Genomic DNA, 20,043 nt, shown 5'->3' with positions numbered 1-20,043 from the left:
GTCCTACAAACCGTTAATACGTCCCGTGTACAGTGGTACTGGCTGACACCACTTCGCCGCAGCTACATATTTCGCTGCAGCTTATGCCCAGCGATATTTATTCAGCCGACCTGCGAAACAACGCTTTACATCCCAAAAATATCGCGTTTGTGGACGCTAGCAGAAAGTGGCGCCACCTGTGAACGGCAGTGACGCACTAATAGCATTCTTTAATTCTTCTTGAACACTTTCAAGCAGTTCATTTGAGTGCCGAAAGTGGCGCGGCCCTCGGTTAACCTCCGAATTTTGCACTGACAGCTGTTAAGGACGATCTTCCTGGTTCTCTGGCGTCGGCCTAGGACCCCGCCATGCTGACTGGCCAACATGCAGTGACGTCACACATGACTCAGTCAAAATTACTAACGAATTAAAAATATGTTATAAAGATATAACAAAAATTTTTGTTTAAATTATTCACTAAGGCAGACAAAACACCCGCAAATCACACAAAAAATGTTTGCCTCAGTCAGTTCTCTACCATCCGCAGTCGACTGCATCCTCTGCAGAGGAGGCGTGCGCTTCTCTGCGATGCATGAAAGCTTGAGAGTCACGTGATCACGTCTGGCCAAATGGAATAGAACCACACAGAGAAGGCGAATGCGCGAATCAACTCCAGTAGGAAGCATTTACAGAAACGATCAAACATTTCAACGGTGGGTGCGGATCTACGTATGTTATCTTCATGACATTTGACGGCTTTGGAGTAGCGCAGTATGAGATCAAGCTGACGACAAATTTAAATAATTTTCAACTGCAAATCGTGAACTGTGTGGTTTAAAGTCCTGAAGAGACACATGGGCTATGAGGGACGCCATTGTGGAGGTCTCCAGATTAATTTAGATCAGCTGGGGTTCTTCAACGTGCGCGCATCAACCACACATAGCGCCTGGACGTTATTGCGAGCTCGCCTCCATCGAAATGCGGCCTCCGCGGGCGAGATTCGATCCTGCGACCTTAGGATCAGCAACCGGACGCCAAGGCCACAGAGCCGCGGCAGCGGATAGTTGAAGATTGTAGTCACGCCACCATTTTTTATGCATGCTTATTATGCAAGCTTATTATGCATGCTTATTATTATTATGCTTATTATGCGAGCCTATTATGCATGCTTATTATTATCATGCTTTTTATGCAAGTGCCGTTGGGGCAGGAAGAATTTCTCACCTCGTGGAGACGCAACTCCGGTCTCGTCAGCTGCAAAAAAAAAAAAGAAATGCAGCAATCTTATCATATCAGTCAAGCGGCACCTAGCTATGCTATAAACTAGCTCGGAGCGCATAGAAATGTTAAAATCAGATTGTCGTTTTGGACGCATCACTGTTCTCGATACAATGAACAGAGCTGTCCGATATAACGCCATCGCGAATTCGCGGTTTTTGTCCAACATGGCCGACCCGATGCTGATCTTTATAAACACAATCTGGCTAGCAGCTGATACTAACTGCAGGTAAGCGTCGAAAATTTGTTACTGAGGTAAGCCGGTGACTCACAAATTTAATAAGATGATGCTAGCGCACTTTGTAGCGTGATCGACTGATAGTTCATCTAATCTTCTTTCCTTACTAAAGAGCGTAAACTTTTCAAAACCTTAATATAAGAGAAAGACGTGCTTTCTAGCACAAACAGAACTGAAGCCCATTTACACAAGACGCGTTATAACGAGCGCACTTGTCGACATTGATTTATTTGATGCTTGTAAGGAAGGCCATAACCTTCGCCTTAACCATCGAAGAACTCTGAACTCTAACCACAGGAGGGCAGTGCAAGTGGCATGATTTTGCACTTTTTCGCCAGTTTCTACCAACTGCATTCGTATTGAAATGCAGAACTCTTTCAGATCACCTTAGACTTAGTTCAACAGGAGAAAGATTGTAAAATGGTCCAGAAAGTCGCACAGACGCCGTTCTGAGGAATATCGACGTGAGATCAGCTTTCAAGTAGTGGCTGAGGTAGCAAGACACAGCCCGACTGCAAGCTGCCGCTCGCCTGTTTGCCAGAGATTAGATTTGAGGGCGCATGCAACACACGGGTGTGCCAGGCTTGTCGCTTTGGTTGCAAGGCCGGAAAAGAACTTGCTCAATAATACGTACGCTCTTGGGAGTAGTAGTACACGACTCCTTCGCTGGGAGTCGAAGTCATGGTTCCAGGTCGACGGGACGCCGATGGCGACATGGAACGGCGGAGCTTGGAGCATCCACCGCTAAGGCCTGAGAGAGTGCGCTTCTTCTTCTACTTGTTCCAGGACGGAGCGCCCCCTGATGGCTACGTCGTCTAATTGCTTGTCCCCTTTAGTGGTAATTATTGTCCACTGGGGGAAAATTTTCAATTTCAGATTTGTAAAGCAGCGCACGTCACGATTTCCGAGAAAAATTCTTACATTCGTGTTGTCTACATATGTCCGTCCAATTTCTTACCCTAATTTCGCTGTAGCGTTGCGGATGACACAATTTTCATTTTCCCTCACTCGATCAAGTCTAGCTTTCTCGGGCAAAAGTTTTGAAAATTGGAAAATTGTAAAACACTGCTATGGAATTATTGAAGGTAATGGTCTGTTCTTTTGATATGTAGCAGTCTTTATTTTAAAGTGTTTCCATCACTCTCATCGAGCAGTTAAAACTTCCGCAGAAAACCAATGGGAAGCTCTTTTGATGAGAGCAAAAACGTTGATAGAAAAAAATTCAAGACTTTCGTCTGATGAACTGCGGGCATATTGATTGTTATAATGAAATATTGCATTGGTATGAAAAAATTTAGGTTCATAAACGGTTTCCCGCTCAAAAATGATTTTGCCCAGTATTGTTGGGCATGATGGGGCGCTTCGACAAAGAAAAAAAAGAAGACAGATCAGCGCGAGCATGTGAATAAAATGTGAATTCACAGCTTTTCAATTCCTTTATTTTTAACCTTTTTTTCATCCAGATTTGCGTCTTCTTCACAAAATTATCCAATTACTCCACTCCTTACCCATGTGTGCGTTTGTATCAACAATGTACCCTGGCCAATCCCCCACCGTGGGTACGTGCCATTCAGCCAGAGGCCATCATCATCATCATCAGCATTATCATATTCATCATCAGCGCGAGCCTAGAGCCGTGTGCACAGAAGGAGCCTCCTGGACGCTTCGAGTGGGCAGCTGCACCCCTGAGGGATCTCTTCGTCGGGCCTACTCGGTGAGCCAGCACGTCACCCTCTGCCACACTGATGACCCCTAGACCATCTCTTACTTCTGGTCTGAAGGCACCAACCAGCCGCGATAGCTCAGTGCCTAAGGCGGTTGGGTGCGGATCATAATGTCGTTGGATGAAATCCCGGTCACGGCAGCCGGGTTAGGCAAAGTGGAAGAATGCCCGTTCTGTGTGCGATGTCAGCGTATCCCAGGTAGCACATTACAGCGGGCCGATATTAGAAATCTGTTGGCAAACACGGCCGTAAGTAGGCGCAAAGTTCGCAAAGAGCATCTTATATTGGCTGAACCACTCACTAACATATCCAATGATGGTCCTGGTCCTCCGTCGCTTTTCCAGTACTGGCTGGGTCATCATCAAATCATGGTTATCATGGGTCACGTTAGCCAGAATTCTCCCACTCTTTGTCACTGCTGGCTGTGCCATCTTGGAATCGTGGCTATCACTGGCCATGTTAGCCACAGTTCCTCCGCTGTTTGCCACAATTGGCTGTGCCATTCTAGAAAGCTGTCGATATTGGCCTAACTGTGCCATCACTCATCCAGTATTAGAAGTATACTGGCAAACGCTGGTCAACCTTGTGTCGTCTGCTAAAACGACATGGCAAAGTTCAATATTGCTACAACAGAAAGACAGTTTATAATCTTTGGAACTCGTAAAAACTGACGAATTCTCTATACGCGGTTTGAGACCTGTATACAGGCCTGTCTCATTTCAGTTTAACTATAATTGGCATGTATACTCGGACAAAGATATATTTTACGTCGATCCTTGAGATCAAAACACGTGTTCCTGGAGCACATTATAACATTTGAACAGCATCAGAGTTGTAGCGCTGTGCTATTACTCTGCTACTGCTACTGCAATTCTGTCATAATACCCATGCTACGTAAACTTTGAGTGGCATTTGAGTCAAATAGTATTCGACACTTCGAATGGCATTCGGACCAAACGGAGTTTACGTTAAGGGACCCGAGGTCGCCTCTCTCTCTCTCTTCTTTCACTTCTGCCTTCATTTCTTCTCTCATTGCGAACCTCGAGCGTCCACCTCGACTGAAACAGTTACAGCGCTTAGCCTTTTTTCATAATCGTCACGCCACCATTACACGCATATTTTTACCAGTGCTAAGGTGGTTTACGGACCGAGATAAAGGAATTACAGTTTATATATCTATTCCCCTGTTTCACTTTTTTTCGGTCTCTGGGTGCCGGATTGCAAAAACGGCTGTGAAATGTTCGCTGTCGTAGAAGAGCTCCAACATGCAACAATGCTTTACGTGCCTTTCGTCCGAGTTTTCGGCGCTGTTCTGCTCACTGTATTCTAGCACCTGCGCCAAATCATCTATCGCAGCAATGCCTAAATGGTGTGGGCGTACTGGTATCCGGCTCGCCTTGTCTTGTTGGCACTTGGCTGTTCCAGGACTACAAGGCTCTCATAAAGGCTGTTTAACACCTATTTTTGCGCATAATGAATATTTTAAAGGCAGTTTTTTTTTTTCACAGGGTGGCTGAGTGGAATTCAGTTTTTGAGTCAACAAATTTTGTGGCTGAAATAGAGCGTCTGTTCTTGGTTGGTTATAATTTGAGCCTGTTTTAAGCAGTGTTTTGAATACTTACTGTCTTGTTTGTTTTTGCTCTTATGTTAACACTGCTTTTGCCGAGCAAGATAAGCGCTGGTCCTTGAGGGTAACGGAGTGGATTCCACTAGAAGGCAAGCGTAGCAGGGGCCGGCACAAAGTTAGGTGGGCGGATTAGGTTAAAAAGTTTGCAGGCATAGGGTGGGCGCAGCTGGCAAAGGACAGGGTTAAGTGGAGAGACATGGGAGATGCCTTTACCCTGAAGTGGGCGTAGTCAGGCTGATGATGAGGATGACGACGACGACTTTTGTCGTAATGTTGTTCAAGTCTTTTATTGCGAAGCAATACTACTTTAGGTCGCACTTCAGCCCGTTCCGTGGCGAGGCGGTGGTAGGCACCACGGACCTTTAGCGTGACCTCGCTGCGTGACGTCACACCACGTGACCTAGAGTGACGTCACACCAGCTGTGTAAAAACGGGGCCCCATCTCACGCCGTCGCGAGGCGAGGCGGTAGCCACCAACGGCGGCTTAACTCCCGCTCCTCTCACCAGGGGTTCTACGGTCGGTGTGACGTCATACCAGCTGTATAAAACAGCTCCGCTCCTCTCGCCTTCGCAATCATCAGGCTTAACCAAGCTAAGCCACGGCCGTTTTTTTCTTTTATTGCCCTCCAGCTAGGGCTAAAAATAGCCTGCAGTATATTTGTGAATAAATACACCCCTGGCTGTGCTGACAGAGGCCTAGCAGGAATTGGTGCGAATGGAAGAAAACTGGCTACTGGCGCTCTCTACCGTAGATATGAGGAAGAGGTCAGCATGGTGTGTTCCTGTTGTTTGCGGGAGACCCAGAACATGCGAATCATGCCTGCGGAACAAGCGAGTTTGTACGCGGTACAACTTCAGCGTTACAGTTTCCCTTATTGTTTTATTTTCTTGTGGCGATATGCGTATTCGATGTTGGCACAGTTTAATTTTGTTTCTACAGGTTCCAAGCTCTGTGTTTTGAATGGCCAACGCCGGCGCCTACCGGGAGCCGGGGGACGACGCTGTGCAGCAGGGCATGCTGTACGCCTATGACATGGCACAGCAGGCCATGTACGGACCGGCCCAACAAGGAGCCTACTGCGAAGTCCCGTACCCTCCGGTGACGCCTGACCCAGATCTGGTGGCTGCCCCGAACCAGCCGGAATCAGCAATGTCAATGCGTACGAAAGCTCTTTGCCATCAGTCAAGCTGCACAGTCGAGCGAGGGACAGGCTGAAGTACTGCAGGCGTAGAAGCGTACTAAAAACATTGACCGGACCGTCGCAGAAATAGAAATAATATGGCTTAGAGAACAGGAACAAAATAGCTTGGAATTTGGAAACAAAGCAGAGAAGGTGTGAAGTGTACTATAGTTGTGGTTTGGGCTTGTTGGTACTTTTGCACAGCTAGACGGAGCAGCGGGGAAATGACGAGGACAGACAATGTCCTGTAAGCTTCTGTGTTTGTCCTCGTCTTTTCGCACTGTTCCTTCTATCCATGCAAGGCGTGAAAGTTAAAAACATATAAATGATACAAAATAGGCTACTCCTTCCGCGTTTTCAAAGTGTACCCAGTATCATGCAAGAGCCACAAAGGCACTGAATGCACTTGATGTGTATCGCCGGCGAGTTTTTATGAGTAGCTTCATGCTTTGAAAAATGCCAGCTCTTGTATCAGGCTTACAGCCAGCCAGCGTACAGCCGGCTAAATCGCAAGCTATCTCGCGGAGCTCCCGACTTGTTTCGGTGCGCCAGGACCTTATGGCGGAGGCAAACGGCGAAAAAATAAAGGCTAAACTCATGCTCCCAAGGCGCATGGAGCTGGGAACGTGATCTGGAAAGCTGTTTCTTTTTATGGACGGCACCCCTCATTAGCAGATTACTAACAAGCCGCCGGCATGAGCACGCATGTCGTTTTGCGCGCGTGCGCGCCCTTTTCACTGGGCCTTAGTGCCCACCTTCAGGTTTTCCTCCTCCTCTCAAACCAACCCGCCTTATGGCAAGGTGGTGAAATGATTTTGTCTCTGCTGATGAGAAAAACGTTAACAATGTAGCAGTCGGTCGATAATTTGAAATTAACAATAGGCCGAACATGCTTAACCGTGAGATAAGCCAAAACATGCATTTTTGGTTCTTTAGTTCATGGCGTGAGCGCTTCATTCATCTTTTAAAAAAAGCTGTTTTAGAAATATTCGCAATGTCGATATCCAATCTTCATAGATCTGAATATAAATGTTTTGGAGATGCGTCGTTTGATTAGGTTCTTATACAATTTATATCTTGTCGCTTGAGACCCACGGGGTGGCATTTTGATGGCCGTTGCAAACTGCCAAGGACAGAACGGCTGTTGTACGTTCAAGTTTCGAGAGCACCCGTTCCTGCCTTCCAGCCTTCTGGCAAGCTGCAGCTGTCAAGTGTATCGACGTTTCGCGTAGTGTTGATAACAGCTCAGAGGAAAAAGAGCAATGGAAGTTAAGAAATGAAAGATCCATGGTTTGGTTTTTCATATTTAAACTTGCGCTGCTCATTTTGAAATTTTGGTTCCTCGGTCTGTTGTTAACATTGTGAAGATTCGGCATATAAGATAAAAAGTATTTCGTTCAACTCGCTTGCCATTCAGGCATATTTGTGCTATAAGCATGCGCATGCTTAGACTTTCTCTGAAATGCCCTAAAAGAGTCGGCGTCCAGGAGAAGGAACGGCGTTGTAGAAGACGTTCGCTGTGGCGCGCTTTGTGAACGTGCGCATAGCCTTCAACGTTTCTCAAACTTGCTCCGTCATAAGGCTTTGAAGCAAAGAAAGGTCGGCGTTGCTCCAGATAGCAAAACATTTGACCGGTTGTACGAGGCTCTTATTACATTCGTCGTATGAGGGGAGTATGAGGGAAGAGCAGGGGTGTAACAAGAGCATGAGAAAAATATTCGTCGTATACTCCTGACATGCCCCTCGTACGCTCCTGATGTACTCCTCCTTCTGCGATGCTGTCAGCAACAATGATATTAAGGCGCACAAAAAAGAGGAGCTGAAATTGGCAGCATCTCAGCAAAGCAATATTGCAAGAAAGAAATGCTCTGCAGTTATTTCGTATATTTTTGGAAACTGAAATGCCCAACGTGGTTTTCGCCGTTATCACGCTTATGGTACCAAAGGGCCTGATTCAACAGAAAACATTCTTATAACAGAGCCTCCCAACTTCGGTGTGTAAACGATGGGTGAGTCTCCACCTCTCAGTACCTTTGTCTACGTAAACATAAATCATTCCTATTACTGAACCTGACCGTGAAACCAAGATGGACTGCGACCTGCTCATAGTACGCACTTTAGACTGAATCAGGAGTACTCGCAAACTCATACAAACTGAGCAGCCCGTCGAAATGTTCGCATTGTGAGCTGAAACATTGTTTTCGTTTTCTTCCAGCGTGGAAAGATAAAGAGTAAGTAATGCTGGAATGATTTTGCAAGGTTTAACAGTTTTTATGTTTCTTTTTAGCCTTTTGGGGAATATATACCAAATAAGTTGAAAAACTTCATAACCAAACAAAGCTTTGCTGAAGCTTTCTGTCCACTTTTTTTTTCTGTACTGTGGCTGTGTAATGATCGGGCTTTACTTCGAAAAAACACTGCAATCGCTTTCTTGCTCTGCCAAGGCTGTTGTTGGAGGACATCATGGGTGTTTTAGATCTTCGTGCGTATGACGTCCCCAAACACAAACATGCTGTCTAGCCTTGACGTTGTTTTGGGCTATCTTGTACAATGATGGCACAATCAGACCAGCGTGCTTGGAAAGAAGCATACAAGATGAAGACTTTAACAAGGGAATAATCATGAATAAAAGCAGGCTGACCGCAGGCAGAGGAATAAATGCAGCTGATTTTACAATTTTTTGAATCTTAATAGTGTAAATAATTTTTTTTCTTTCAAGTTACTCTAATGCGGTATCATGGTCTTGCTAGCGGAGGCACTGGGCTAAATAAATTAGGTTTTTCGATTTGCAAGATGCACCGATGCTTAACAGCCGCTTTCATCATATGTCTCTTTTCAGAAATACACTGAGGATTTTTTTTTCTTCTCTACGCGTTATCACGAGTTTAAAAATGTCATATTTATGGCTCGTGCGAAAGTTCGGCGTTAAAAAACTTACGACTGCTCATGAGTGTAAGGAAAGACAGGTCGTCAGAAAAGCTATATTTGCGGCACTTCTGTATAGATCAGTTAACGGTATTCCAACCTCGACAGGTGTTAAATTTTTCACAAATTGTCAATAAATTTTGAGCCTGACCAAAAAATATTTGGCGCCAACGACAAAAAAGATTACATGGCGTTTCGCCTCCACTTGGCAATCTTTCTCACTCTTTCTTTTAATCGGTGCATTTTTTATTTTTTATTCATGTACTACTCAGACCAAACGGGCTTCTGCCAAAATCTTGACTTTAAACTTCGGAGGTTACGTTTGTCTGAAGAAGATCAGTGCTACGTTCCAGCACGCAATCAGCATTGCAGGACACCTACAGGGTACGCCACCGGAACACTTGCTTTATTAAAGGATTTAATCTATATGTGGGTTCGGGATCCCAATAATGCCTTCCTTAGATTTTAAAGAGAAATCAATATGGCCACTAGCAAGGGCAAACTATCTGAACCGTAGTCCCAAATTTTGTTATTCTAGATCAAAGAAACCACCCAAATGAGTTGCACGGAGGCTTCCGATAGATACCACCAGAGGCCAGACAATGAACACGTGGCCAGCGCTGCTCTGCGCTTGGCTGTGAATTTTTTCGAGGAAAACAATCGACAAGTGGCTTTTTGCTGTTTTCAGCTCGGGTACCACAAATGTTACGCTATTGATTGCAAGTGAGGTTCGAAGCTTGTACGAGCAAACGTGCAATATAAGATCGAAGAGTAATCAAGCTTCAGTGGTTGCTGTTCATGTGTGGCGTAGCTTAATTTGGCAGCGGCTAAACGTACGTCACATTGTTGAATGACTGACGATAAACTGTCCGAAACGGAATCTGAAACCTGGCCGAAATTATTCCGGAGCCCTCCTCTACGGCACCTCTTAATTCCTTTCTTCTTTCACTCCCTCCTTTACCCCTTCCCTTACGGCGTGGTTCAGGTGTCCAACGATATATGAGACAGATGCTGCGCCATTTCCTTTCCCCAAAAACCCATTATTATTAGTTATTATTAAACCTCCAAGGCTCTCTGTAATGATATTCCTTTCTCTCTCTCTCTCTCTCTCGCACAGGGAAGAGAAGAGCAGCTTGACGCAGACGATGATCATCTGCGGCATGATCTTCTTCATACTCACCACACTGGCCATTTCAGCGATAGCGTTGATGAGCGGTGAGCACTTTGAATCCGGGGCGCTTTTTTATGCAGTGTACACAATTTCATTCACAGTTGTAGGCTCAATCAAGGAAGAGATTTGATACGCTCTAGATTTATGCTAATCCATCCTGTATCAAAGGAGCTATGCTCTAAAAGGACTTGTCTTGGTCCGGTCCCAGGTCTTGTTCTTAGCGCTCTCTAGCGGTCTGAGGATTCCCTCGCGCCCGTGTTTATGTTGTGCTGTCGAAAATTCTATTTTTCACGGCTCTCTCTGCCCCGCCGCGGTGGTTCAATGGTTAGAGCGCTCGACTACTGATCCGGAGTTCCCGGGTGCGAACCCGACCGCGGCGGCTGCGTTTTTATGGAGGAAAAACGCTAAGGCGCCCGTGTGCTGTGCGATGTCAGTGCACGTTAAAGATCCCCAAGTGGTCGAAATTATTCCGGAGCCCTCCACTACGGCACCTCCTCTTCCTTTCTTCTTTCACTCCCTCCCTTATCCCTTCCCTTACGGCGCGGTACAGGTGTCCAATGATATATGAGACAGATACTGCGCCATTTTCTTTCCCCCCAAACCAATTATTATTATTATTTCACGGCTCTCTCTCTTTCGTGAAAGCGTCTACGTTGCGGTTCCTCTTATTTGTGGATTCGTCGTTCCTTTTCTCACCATTTGCATGCATCCACTCCTCCTGTTTCGTCTATTCAATACCTTTCAGTGTAACGAAAATAAATTAAGAAATAAATACGTACGCAGATTTCCCCGCCTTTACCACCGAGGCGGCCGAAGACGACTACCTAGACCTGAGCTACCCCGTTCCGAAACCAGAACGACATGATATCTACATCCAGATAACGAAACCGTAAACCAAAGCCACCTTGGCACCTACAACGACGGAACGGGCCACTGCTCGCACATTCGAGCCGCCACCGCCGACCATGCGGACCACTACGACCACATCGACGTCGACCGTCTCTCCGCGCCAAGGTTAGTGCGCCTTTGGCGATTCATCTCAGCCCCGTTCCTTGTGTTGGTCTGTCATGCTTTCAGTTTTGTGCGACCAGGCTTTCCAGATTGAAATCCTTTCCCTCAATTTTTCTTCTTTTTTTTTGGGGGGGGGGGGGGGATGCACTGCTTGAAACATAAATGTTCCTAGTTGCATTCATACCCAGCAATTCTGGACAAAAGCGTTTTTGAGCAGGAAGCTATTTATGAACGCAATTTTTTCTTGTAACGTAAGATTTCACTACAACATTCAATATATCCCCGGATCACCTGACGACAGTGTTGTATGTTTTTTCATAAACGTTTTTGTAGTCGTCAAAAGCGTTCCTCAATGGTCTTCTATGGTAGTATTAACTGTTCGATGCGATTGATCGAAACACTTTAAAAGAAAAAATTTGCTACATATCAGAATGAACCATTACCTTCAATAATTCTATACCAGTGTCTTACAATTTTTTAATTTTCAAAGTTTTCGCCCCAGAATAGTGGACATGGTCGATGTGGAGTTAGTTGCACATCGTTTGTGTGTCATACTCTCGACGGTAATTTTTTAATACAGGAAGCTTGCAAACGTAAGGTGGCCGAAAGCTAGGTGGGCCAGGGTTCATTAGGAATAAGTGGGAGAGGCCTATAGACGTGTTTGGGTTTGTGGTGATGATGATGATTATGATGATGGCGATGGTGATGTTGCTTTCGTCACTCGATCTACGCAGCTTTACCGGAGCGCCCCATGGTGTGCACTGTGGGAACCAACTTAAGGACACCCCTCATGATCCCGGAAGACGGCCTCTGCGACTACCTCTTCTACGACTCCATATTCAAGGATAACCGCAACGTGCTGGTCAATCCGAAGGGATTCGAGAACGACATGAAAATCTTCGCCGGCAATTACCGCAAGTTTAAGCAGACAGCTTTCGGTATCGGCTTCGCATTCAAGTAAGCGACCGCCTCCGTGTAGAGAATCCCGCCTTTAACGGCTTCTCGGAAATAACGATTGTGCAGTTTTGACATCCATGGCAGGAATGACCTTCGTAGCTAGGGAACACGAAATTGCAGGAACGTCGAGACGACGATAAAGCAAAAGCACGGTGCATATGTTTTCGCTTCCCTGAGTCCAGCGCTGTATCTTCTGTTAGCATCGAACGGGCCTCCAACTTAGACCTTTCTTGAATGCAAGAACATGATTATGCGTTTACCGTCCAGCCCGCTTATGACCAACCTGACGGTAATGAGAAATGCGTCAAATGGTGTAAACGTCATCAGCCCCCGTTCCTCACTGTCCCCATATCCTCCGAAGGAACGCAACATGACACTGATGAGCAGACGGTTCGTGACATTGATGAGCTTTTGGTTGTGACACTACTGCGCATAATACCCGCGTATCCGGCCATTGCACTTCGAGAGAGGGTACTACACTTTGAGAGTCTTCGAATATGTAAAACTTTGATGATGTTCGTTAGCCACTTCGTTCCACCTCTGGGCACTTTTTGCTCTACTGCTCTACTTGTTCATGTGACTCGTTCCTTGAGTGCACGATATCGAGAGGGGTCGGATAAAACCTGCCTCCATTCATTTGAAGCTCGATTACCGGATGTGACGTCACGCAGAAAGGCGCATATCCTGAAGGAAAACCTGCGCGCGGCCGGACCGTTGCGGCTGGAGTATTTCTGGAGTCGTGGCATTTACCACTTTGGCATCCTGGACACGCCCACACTGCGCCTGAGCCAATCGGAAGTGGAGGTGGCCTTCGAGTGCCTCAAGGTATCCTGTGACGTCACGAGCTGTAGACGAATCAGGGTGTTTAACATATATTGCGTTTTAATTTAATGAATTCATGATGCATTTCTTTGTAGCCGTGCGGCTGCACTCGCTAGATGGTAATGACTGATCGCTGCCTGATTTAATCTACTCTCAACACAAGGAGGCCGATCCTGTGAATTATAAGCGAACGCTTAAATTTAATTTGAATTTCATTGTGAATAATAATAGTAATAATTGGTTTTTGGGGAAAGGAAATAGCACAGTATCGTTGGACACCTGAACAGCACCGTAAGGGAAGAGATAAAGGAGGTGTTAAAGAAGAAAGGAAGAGAGAGGTGCCGTAGTGGAGGGCTCCGGAATAATTTCGACCACCTGGGGATCTTTAACGTGCACAGACATCGCACAGCACACTGGCGCCTTAGCGTTTTTTCCCCATAAAAACGCAGCCGCCGCGGTCGGGTTCGAACCCGGGAACTCCGGATCAGTAGTCGAATTTTATTTTAAACGGATTATGTTTGAAGGAAATTACTGAAAAAGCGACGCTGCAGCGTTCTGGCAAACAAACTGCTTTGGCATGTATCCTCGCATGAGAGTCGAGTGTTAAAAAACTAACTGAAGCTGCCACTGGGAAACTGAGGAAGCTTATTTGATAGTTTAGTAGGGCAAGCGTGCCTATATTACTCGATATTGACTTGCTCATATCTTGCAGAAATAGTTCTGGTTTATGGTTTTGACGTTGTATTCGCTGACACGCTATCAGCAAATGTGTTTCTGAGTTTTTTGGCCATCACAGCAGCTAAAAGATGAACGCAATATTTTAAACGTAGTCCCCGGCCTGACCCGTGTGTTTACACATATTGGGCCGAATAGGCTACACCGAATATTTTCTCGATTTTTTAATCCGAGTGTAAAAACCCAGACGCCAACTGCGATCTTCCTGACAAGAAAAACAAACTATTCTAGTCACCGCTGCGTTCACCGAAGCAGAGTGCATTTCATTTTATTTATTTACTCTCACTCGCTGAAACATTAGAGAGATAAGAGCATAATAATGACAAGGACATCAGCAAAACAACAAGACTACAAAATAGGGCTCAACAGAATAGAAATATTTGCGATTTGAAAGCTGTTCATCTTTTGGGAGCGCGAACTTTTAAGTAGAGAAAGACAGAAGACACAAACCACGCGCCATTATCACAAATGGTTTACTGAAAAAGAAGGGAATACTTAAATACGATGCAACAACGGCAGTAACAAAAACTAGCAGTTATATATTCAAGCTCAAGTAGAAACCAAAATGGGAACCTCCGAAGATAGCCTATTTCTTTTTTTTTCTGCTAAAACAGTAGCTTGCTGACACAAATTCCGCACGAAGCTATATGGAATTCTTGCATCAGATTTATGGTGTGCCCTTCCGGGTGCAGAGACAAGGCTTGCGTTTACTTGAGAATAGACCTGTAATTTCGGCATTCGCGCAAATGTTCGCGTACTCCGGAAGAGTTGTCCTTGTTATGCTCTGTGATTCGAATGTTCAAACACCGCCCAGTCTGGCCTATGTGGGCGATTCCGCACAAGAAAGGAATCTTGTAAACGACTCCAGATTAACGGCACACAAACTTCACTTTGTGTTTTACTTGACAGCCGCGGGAAATGGGGTCAACGTTTTCCGCATTTGGAGCCGCAACAGTGCGGCCAAATCGGATTACATTCTGCCTCGCCTACCGGACACCGAGCGGTCGTTGGAGCTGTTGTCGTTTTTACCGCGGTTTCATTTCAGGCCCTCGACAGCCTCGCCCAGGTCCAGCGGCGGGCCGGACACCCGTCCTTCATTTTCTTCGCAATGGTCGTTCTGAACATCACGTGGGAGGCCTACTACTGGGGAAAATTTCAGTAAGGACTGGTAATATGCACTGAGGATCTGTAGATCAAATGGCTGAATTTAGTGAATACCATATTCAGTATTAAACTCATAGTCTTTCTCGTATTCAATTAAATCGGCCAATTTAGTGCTCTCTGCCTGGTGCTAAAAACACCTATCTTTTAGTTTTTGATCTTAGCTCGCATTTACATTGCATTCTTTCACAGTGATTGGCGTTGTTGCAATAGCTGTTGCATAAAGTTAATTTTGATGTTTCTGTTTAGAGGCAGAAAGTTAGATGGCATTAAGTAGTTTTCGGGCACAAAGTGACTAAAACATCTGCCTGTTGACCTGTTATTCACGATCGATTGGTGTCAAAATGGTTTAAAATACACGCATAAAATAGGTCGGAAACAAATTCCCGTAGATACTTGTGATGTGACCACCAAATTAACGGAATCGTCGTCATTTCAGAATACACCAGAGTGCTTTAAACAACCCATAAACAATGAAGTTTTGGAACTCATACGAAGAGCCACATTTTATAGATAAAATGCAAGGTCCACTCTGTGTACTCCTCGTTGCTGATATAGCTTACCGAAGGTTTTTTAGGTACTTAATTTTAATGTTTCAGCGCTAAGCACAAAGACAAAGAATACACACCACAGGACTGGGAAGAATGGCGCAAGGCCTGCATTGTTCCTTCTTTTCTCGTGGCTTTTGCGCTGAAATATTGAAATTAAGAAACTGCGCCAAGTGGCCCATATTTCAATGACATTGCCTTTAAATTCAGTTTCCGGTGCGGGGGTGCTTGGTCGACCACAGCACTTATTTTTTGTACGTAATTTTGCGAAGTTCAATGTCCCTGCCACTGAGTGTAGACCAAAGACCATTTGCGCATGCGCAGAGGCTACTACCAGCCGGACCTCGTCATCGCCCAAGGCCACTACTATTACGGCGACAACACGTTCGCCGAGTGCCGTGTTATGCCTCCCACTGCGCTGAGCAGGCCGCCAGAGGCCAGCAACAGTTACCAGCACGACCTGGTGAGAGTCACGTACCTGAGCTTTTCACGCCTAGTCTGGATTTTTTTCCCCGAGATAAAACTGCACCTTAATAGATTTTTTTCGGTGCTGACTTGGCCAGCGGCGAACGTAGCGTGAACTGAAGTACACGTCCTAGCATGCAGTGGCACTGTGTAGAGCACTAATTGCAAGCACACTACATGACGTACCACCCATCTGCACAAAAAGAGCTCGTTGATTATATCCACTTGCGAAACCTCGTTTGCAATTCTAGCTATTTCCCACGGTATCTTATCTCAGTTTAAAAGTATGTCGTGGCCCTTATTCGTAGTGTCCGGCTGCCGTGGTGCCTCGGCGGTTATGGCACTCGGCTGCTGACCCGAAAGACGCGGGTTCGGTGCAGTGACATGCCACCATCAAATGACTTAACAGCTTTGCTTGACTCAAGAACCAGGTGTATTGACCGCTGAGAAGTTAATATGAACGCCTTAGGTGGTACAAAAAGTCTGCCAACCTCCTAATTTTGTCTTAGTGCGAACGCGAGATTAAGATAGTCGGATTCTATGGCAATTTGAGACTTTGTGAATTCTCGCCCCACTAAAAAAACCGTACACTCTAAAGAACAGAGTACACAAACTCACTTCTAACCATAATTCAATGAGAATTTCGCTATGGTAAAGTTAAAGAACTTGGCTTCAAAGCACAATGATTTATGAAGTGTAGGACATCACAACACGAATAAGAAGTGGGAGGAAAGCCGCTAAAAAAAGAAACTGACTAACGTTTCTACAAGAGGACTTGTCCTCGCCTGACCAAGTGCGGTCACAATTGGCGATAGAAGGAGAGTGAGGGTCCTATAAAGTCCAAGAGGAGTGGTGAGGCTTAAGTGCCTTCTGCCCCATGTTCTTTTGAGTGCCCAAGAATCCTATCTTCCCTTTCCACTCTGGTGCATCGACGTCTGCGACAGTCACGCTGTCGCTGACAGATCTGCCCGCACGCCTTGCAGACAATGGCGGTGAACACCTTCCGGAAACTGACCATCCTAGGGAAGCCAACGCTGTGGGCCATCTCAGTCACAATGAAGGGCCGATGGACGATGCCTCTTCCCGGAAGTACGTTCGAGTTTCTCTCGCGCTGCGTCAACAACTACAGCGCACCGTCGTTCGACACGTACACTGAGGTGAGCATCCCCTCCCCCCCCCCCCCCCCGCACACACACACACACGCTGTGTTCAAAATGGTGGCAGTAATTTAAAGGAGTAAGGGTTGCCTTCGCGAGTAGCAGTTGAGTACTTGCGCTCCCTTACAAGGTAGTAAAGATGTAGATTCCTCTCGTAACTTCTGCGCCACTTCGTTTGGCAGCTGCACAGCTATGAGGATCCACTCTTTCGGTGGGTGGGGTTGAAAATGGTAGCAATACCGCTTGGCCACCGTAGCGGTGGCCAAGTGGCTGAACATCCGCCTCGCATGCGGGAGGTGCGGGGTTCGATCCCCAGTGCCGCTGGGCACCCACCGGTGATACAATGGGCACAAGCTTTCCCCTGGTCTGGTGCTCGGCTTCTCTAGGGTGAAATGCTTGGAAAATGAGTCTTTGACCTCTCCTTGAGTAGTTGAAAGTAGCTTGTGCCGTGGCACGTTTTGGCCCCAGATGCCCTTGCGCCATAAAGATCCATAATTATCATCAGTACTCTACAGGACTACGAATTGCCTTGTAGGGGTGTAAGGATATCTATACTGCCTTCGAAGAGGTTAATATAGAGAACCTTTCACGGGTTGTTTCGGCATGCTCAAGACCGCGGTCGTCTTCTAGCGCACTCACACACTCCATGGTTACTTACAGGTCTCATGATTCCTGGCCTAGTTTCTTGCTGAACTATTTTTGAGAGTAGATGCAGTTACTGGGGGATTTCACCTTCAAACACTGCTGCTCTGGAACACAATTTTGTGTTTGCTGACTTGATTTATGCGCTCGCCATCGATCGGACAACGAGACACCGTTTCGCCTTTTGTTCCTTTACGCAACGACAGGTCTGTCGCCACCAAGACTTCAAGCACCAATTCAAGTACAACAAGCAGCAGGGCGCCGTGCTTGTCCGCCACATCAAAGAGCGGCTGCTATTTGCCTACGACAACGAGGACGGCCTGTGCCAAAAGGTGGGACCACGACTTGTGGGTTAAAAAAAAACACCCTTTATTTTTTAAACACACTTTATTCTTGCCAGGTGTCGAGGGAGCGAGAACCAGAGCGGAAAATGGTGAATGAAGTCGAGATAAAAGAAATAACCTAATTAAAAAAATTGTGAAAGGTGCAGTGCATTCAAGGATCTTCAAGGATTTAAAAACTGTAAATTATAAATTGCGGGGTTTAACCCCCAGAAGTGAAACACGGGCAATGAGGGACGCCGCAGTGGAGGGCTCCACTTTAATTTAGACGACCTGATATTCTTTGACGTGCGTTAACACGAAAAACACGAGTGTTTTCGTATTCCGCCTCCATTGAACCCTCTGCGTTCGGGATCGAACCCGCGACCTTGGAATCAAAAGCCAAACTCCAAAGGCACAGAGGCAGCGTGGCCAAACCCCAAAGGCGCTCAGCCCCTAAGGCTTCAGCCGCCCACGTGCAGTGAAAGGGCGGAAGTCGCACGTTTAATGGGCAGTGGAAGAGCACGTTAAGGAACCCTAGGTGGTCGAATTTAATCCCGAACCGAACTCTACGGCGTCCCTCATAGCTGATGTCGCTTTGGGGAAGCTTTCGAACACCATATACCATACCCTACCTAAAGGTTTGAAGCGAAGTGGATAGAAATCAAAAGAAATTGAAAAGCAGCTTTGAAAAGCTGATGGAATTCAGTGAAAGCCAAGGCGATGCAAAGTGTTTGAGAGAAATCCAAAAGAATTTCCCATCAAAATGCGTCCTTTTTCGCACGTGCAGATCACTCGCACAAACTGAGATCAGATGGTGCGAGACATCTGGTAAATACGTTCTCTGGAGAGCAGTCAACTTTCTGAATCTCCTTTCAAAGATTATTAAATATGATAGAAGCAAGCTTTCTTCAAGAAAGGTACACAAGAAATGACGGAAATTGAGCAGCTCTTCATTGCTACTAATGAATAAGTTTTAATGTCTGTTTCTTCGCGCCTTGTTATCGAGCTGTTAAGGAGGCAAAACGCTAAGGCGCCCGTGTGCTGTGCGATGTCAGTGCACGTTAAAGGTTCCCAGGTGGTCGAAATTATTCCGGAGCCCTCCACTACGGCACCTCTTTCTTCCTTTCTTCTTTGACTCCTTCCTTTATCTCTTTCCTTACGGCGCGGTTCAGGTGTCCAACGATATATGAGACAGATACTGCGCCATTTCCTTTCCCCAAAAACAAATTTAAAAAAAATTAAAAAGTAATCAAGCTGGTGATGTTGATAGTAATAATAATTGGTTGGTTTTTTGGGGGGAAAGGAAATGGCGCAGTATCTGTCTCATATATCGTTGGACACCTGAACCGCGCCGTAAGGGAAGGGATAAAGGAGGGAGTGAAAGAAAAAAGAAGAGGTGCCGTAGTGGAGGGTTCCGGAATAATTTCGACCACCTGGGGATCTTTAACGTGCACTGACATCGCACAGCAGACGGGTGCCTTAGCGTTTTTCCTCCATAAAAACGCTAAGTAGTGCAAGAATTGATTAAGGAAGGGGTAACGATGTTGGGATTTGTGATAGAGTTAATGAAGATGGCGATGGTGGCCCGTTACTTATCTTTCCCCGCCCTTCCTTTCCTCCCTCCTGACAGCTGTGCAAGGTCCAGGCTCTGCAAGCGGCCAAACACTTCGGCATCGTCGCCTTCGACTTGGACTACGAAGACTTCTCCAACTACTGTCCCACGTGGAACAAATACGGGAACTTCTCGAGGCTGCGAACTCTGCGCAGGATACTGGACTTCTTCAGGACGGAGTTCAAGACCGAGGAGGACGAGGACGCCTGTCTGCGCCTCGTATCCTGAGTCTCCTGGACAACGAATTCCTCCTGTGCACGTTATTTGTTTAAAAGAATTGAATTCATTCAATTAATTTACATCTTCATTTGCGTTCTAGAGTAGGGAGTGGTGAACTTTCAAGGTTAGGCTACGCGCAACGCAATTCGGATAGCCATCGACGTAGCTCTGTTGGTAGAGCACCGTACGAGACATAGGGAATCCTACCAGCGGCATATGACTTTTCTGTTGAATTATATTCCATCTCAAAAAGGTTACGCTACTAATT

General features: G+C 46.1%; 2 protein-coding genes across 2 annotated transcripts; both read left to right on the top strand.

The window, feature by feature from the left end:
* The first annotated feature begins 5,798 nt into the window (after window positions 1-5,798).
* Window positions 5,799-11,016, top strand: LOC144100100 (uncharacterized). Its single transcript, XM_077633138.1, has 4 exons — window positions 5,799-6,006; window positions 8,243-8,258; window positions 10,070-10,167; window positions 10,907-11,016. The coding sequence occupies exons 1-4, from the start codon at window positions 5,808-5,810 to the stop codon at window positions 11,014-11,016; spliced, it is 423 nt and encodes a 140-aa protein (XP_077489264.1). The 5' UTR covers window positions 5,799-5,807.
* Window positions 11,017-11,065: 49 nt separating this feature from the next.
* Window positions 11,066-19,802, top strand: LOC144100099 (uncharacterized). The gene is made up of 8 exons (XM_077633137.1): window positions 11,066-11,137; window positions 11,869-12,091; window positions 12,763-12,916; window positions 14,694-14,806; window positions 15,682-15,820; window positions 16,806-16,979; window positions 17,828-17,953; window positions 19,575-19,802. The coding sequence occupies exons 1-8, from the start codon at window positions 11,089-11,091 to the stop codon at window positions 19,782-19,784; spliced, it is 1,188 nt and encodes a 395-aa protein (XP_077489263.1). The 5' UTR covers window positions 11,066-11,088; the 3' UTR covers window positions 19,785-19,802.
* Window positions 19,803-20,043: the final 241 nt, after the last annotated feature.

This window comes from Amblyomma americanum, chromosome 8 (genome assembly GCF_052857255.1).
Source record: "Amblyomma americanum isolate KBUSLIRL-KWMA chromosome 8, ASM5285725v1, whole genome shotgun sequence".
Lineage (NCBI taxonomy): Eukaryota > Metazoa > Arthropoda > Arachnida > Ixodida > Ixodidae > Amblyomma > Amblyomma americanum.
The sequence above is the reverse complement of the archived record's forward strand: the minus strand, read 5'-3'. Positions and strand labels throughout refer to the sequence as shown.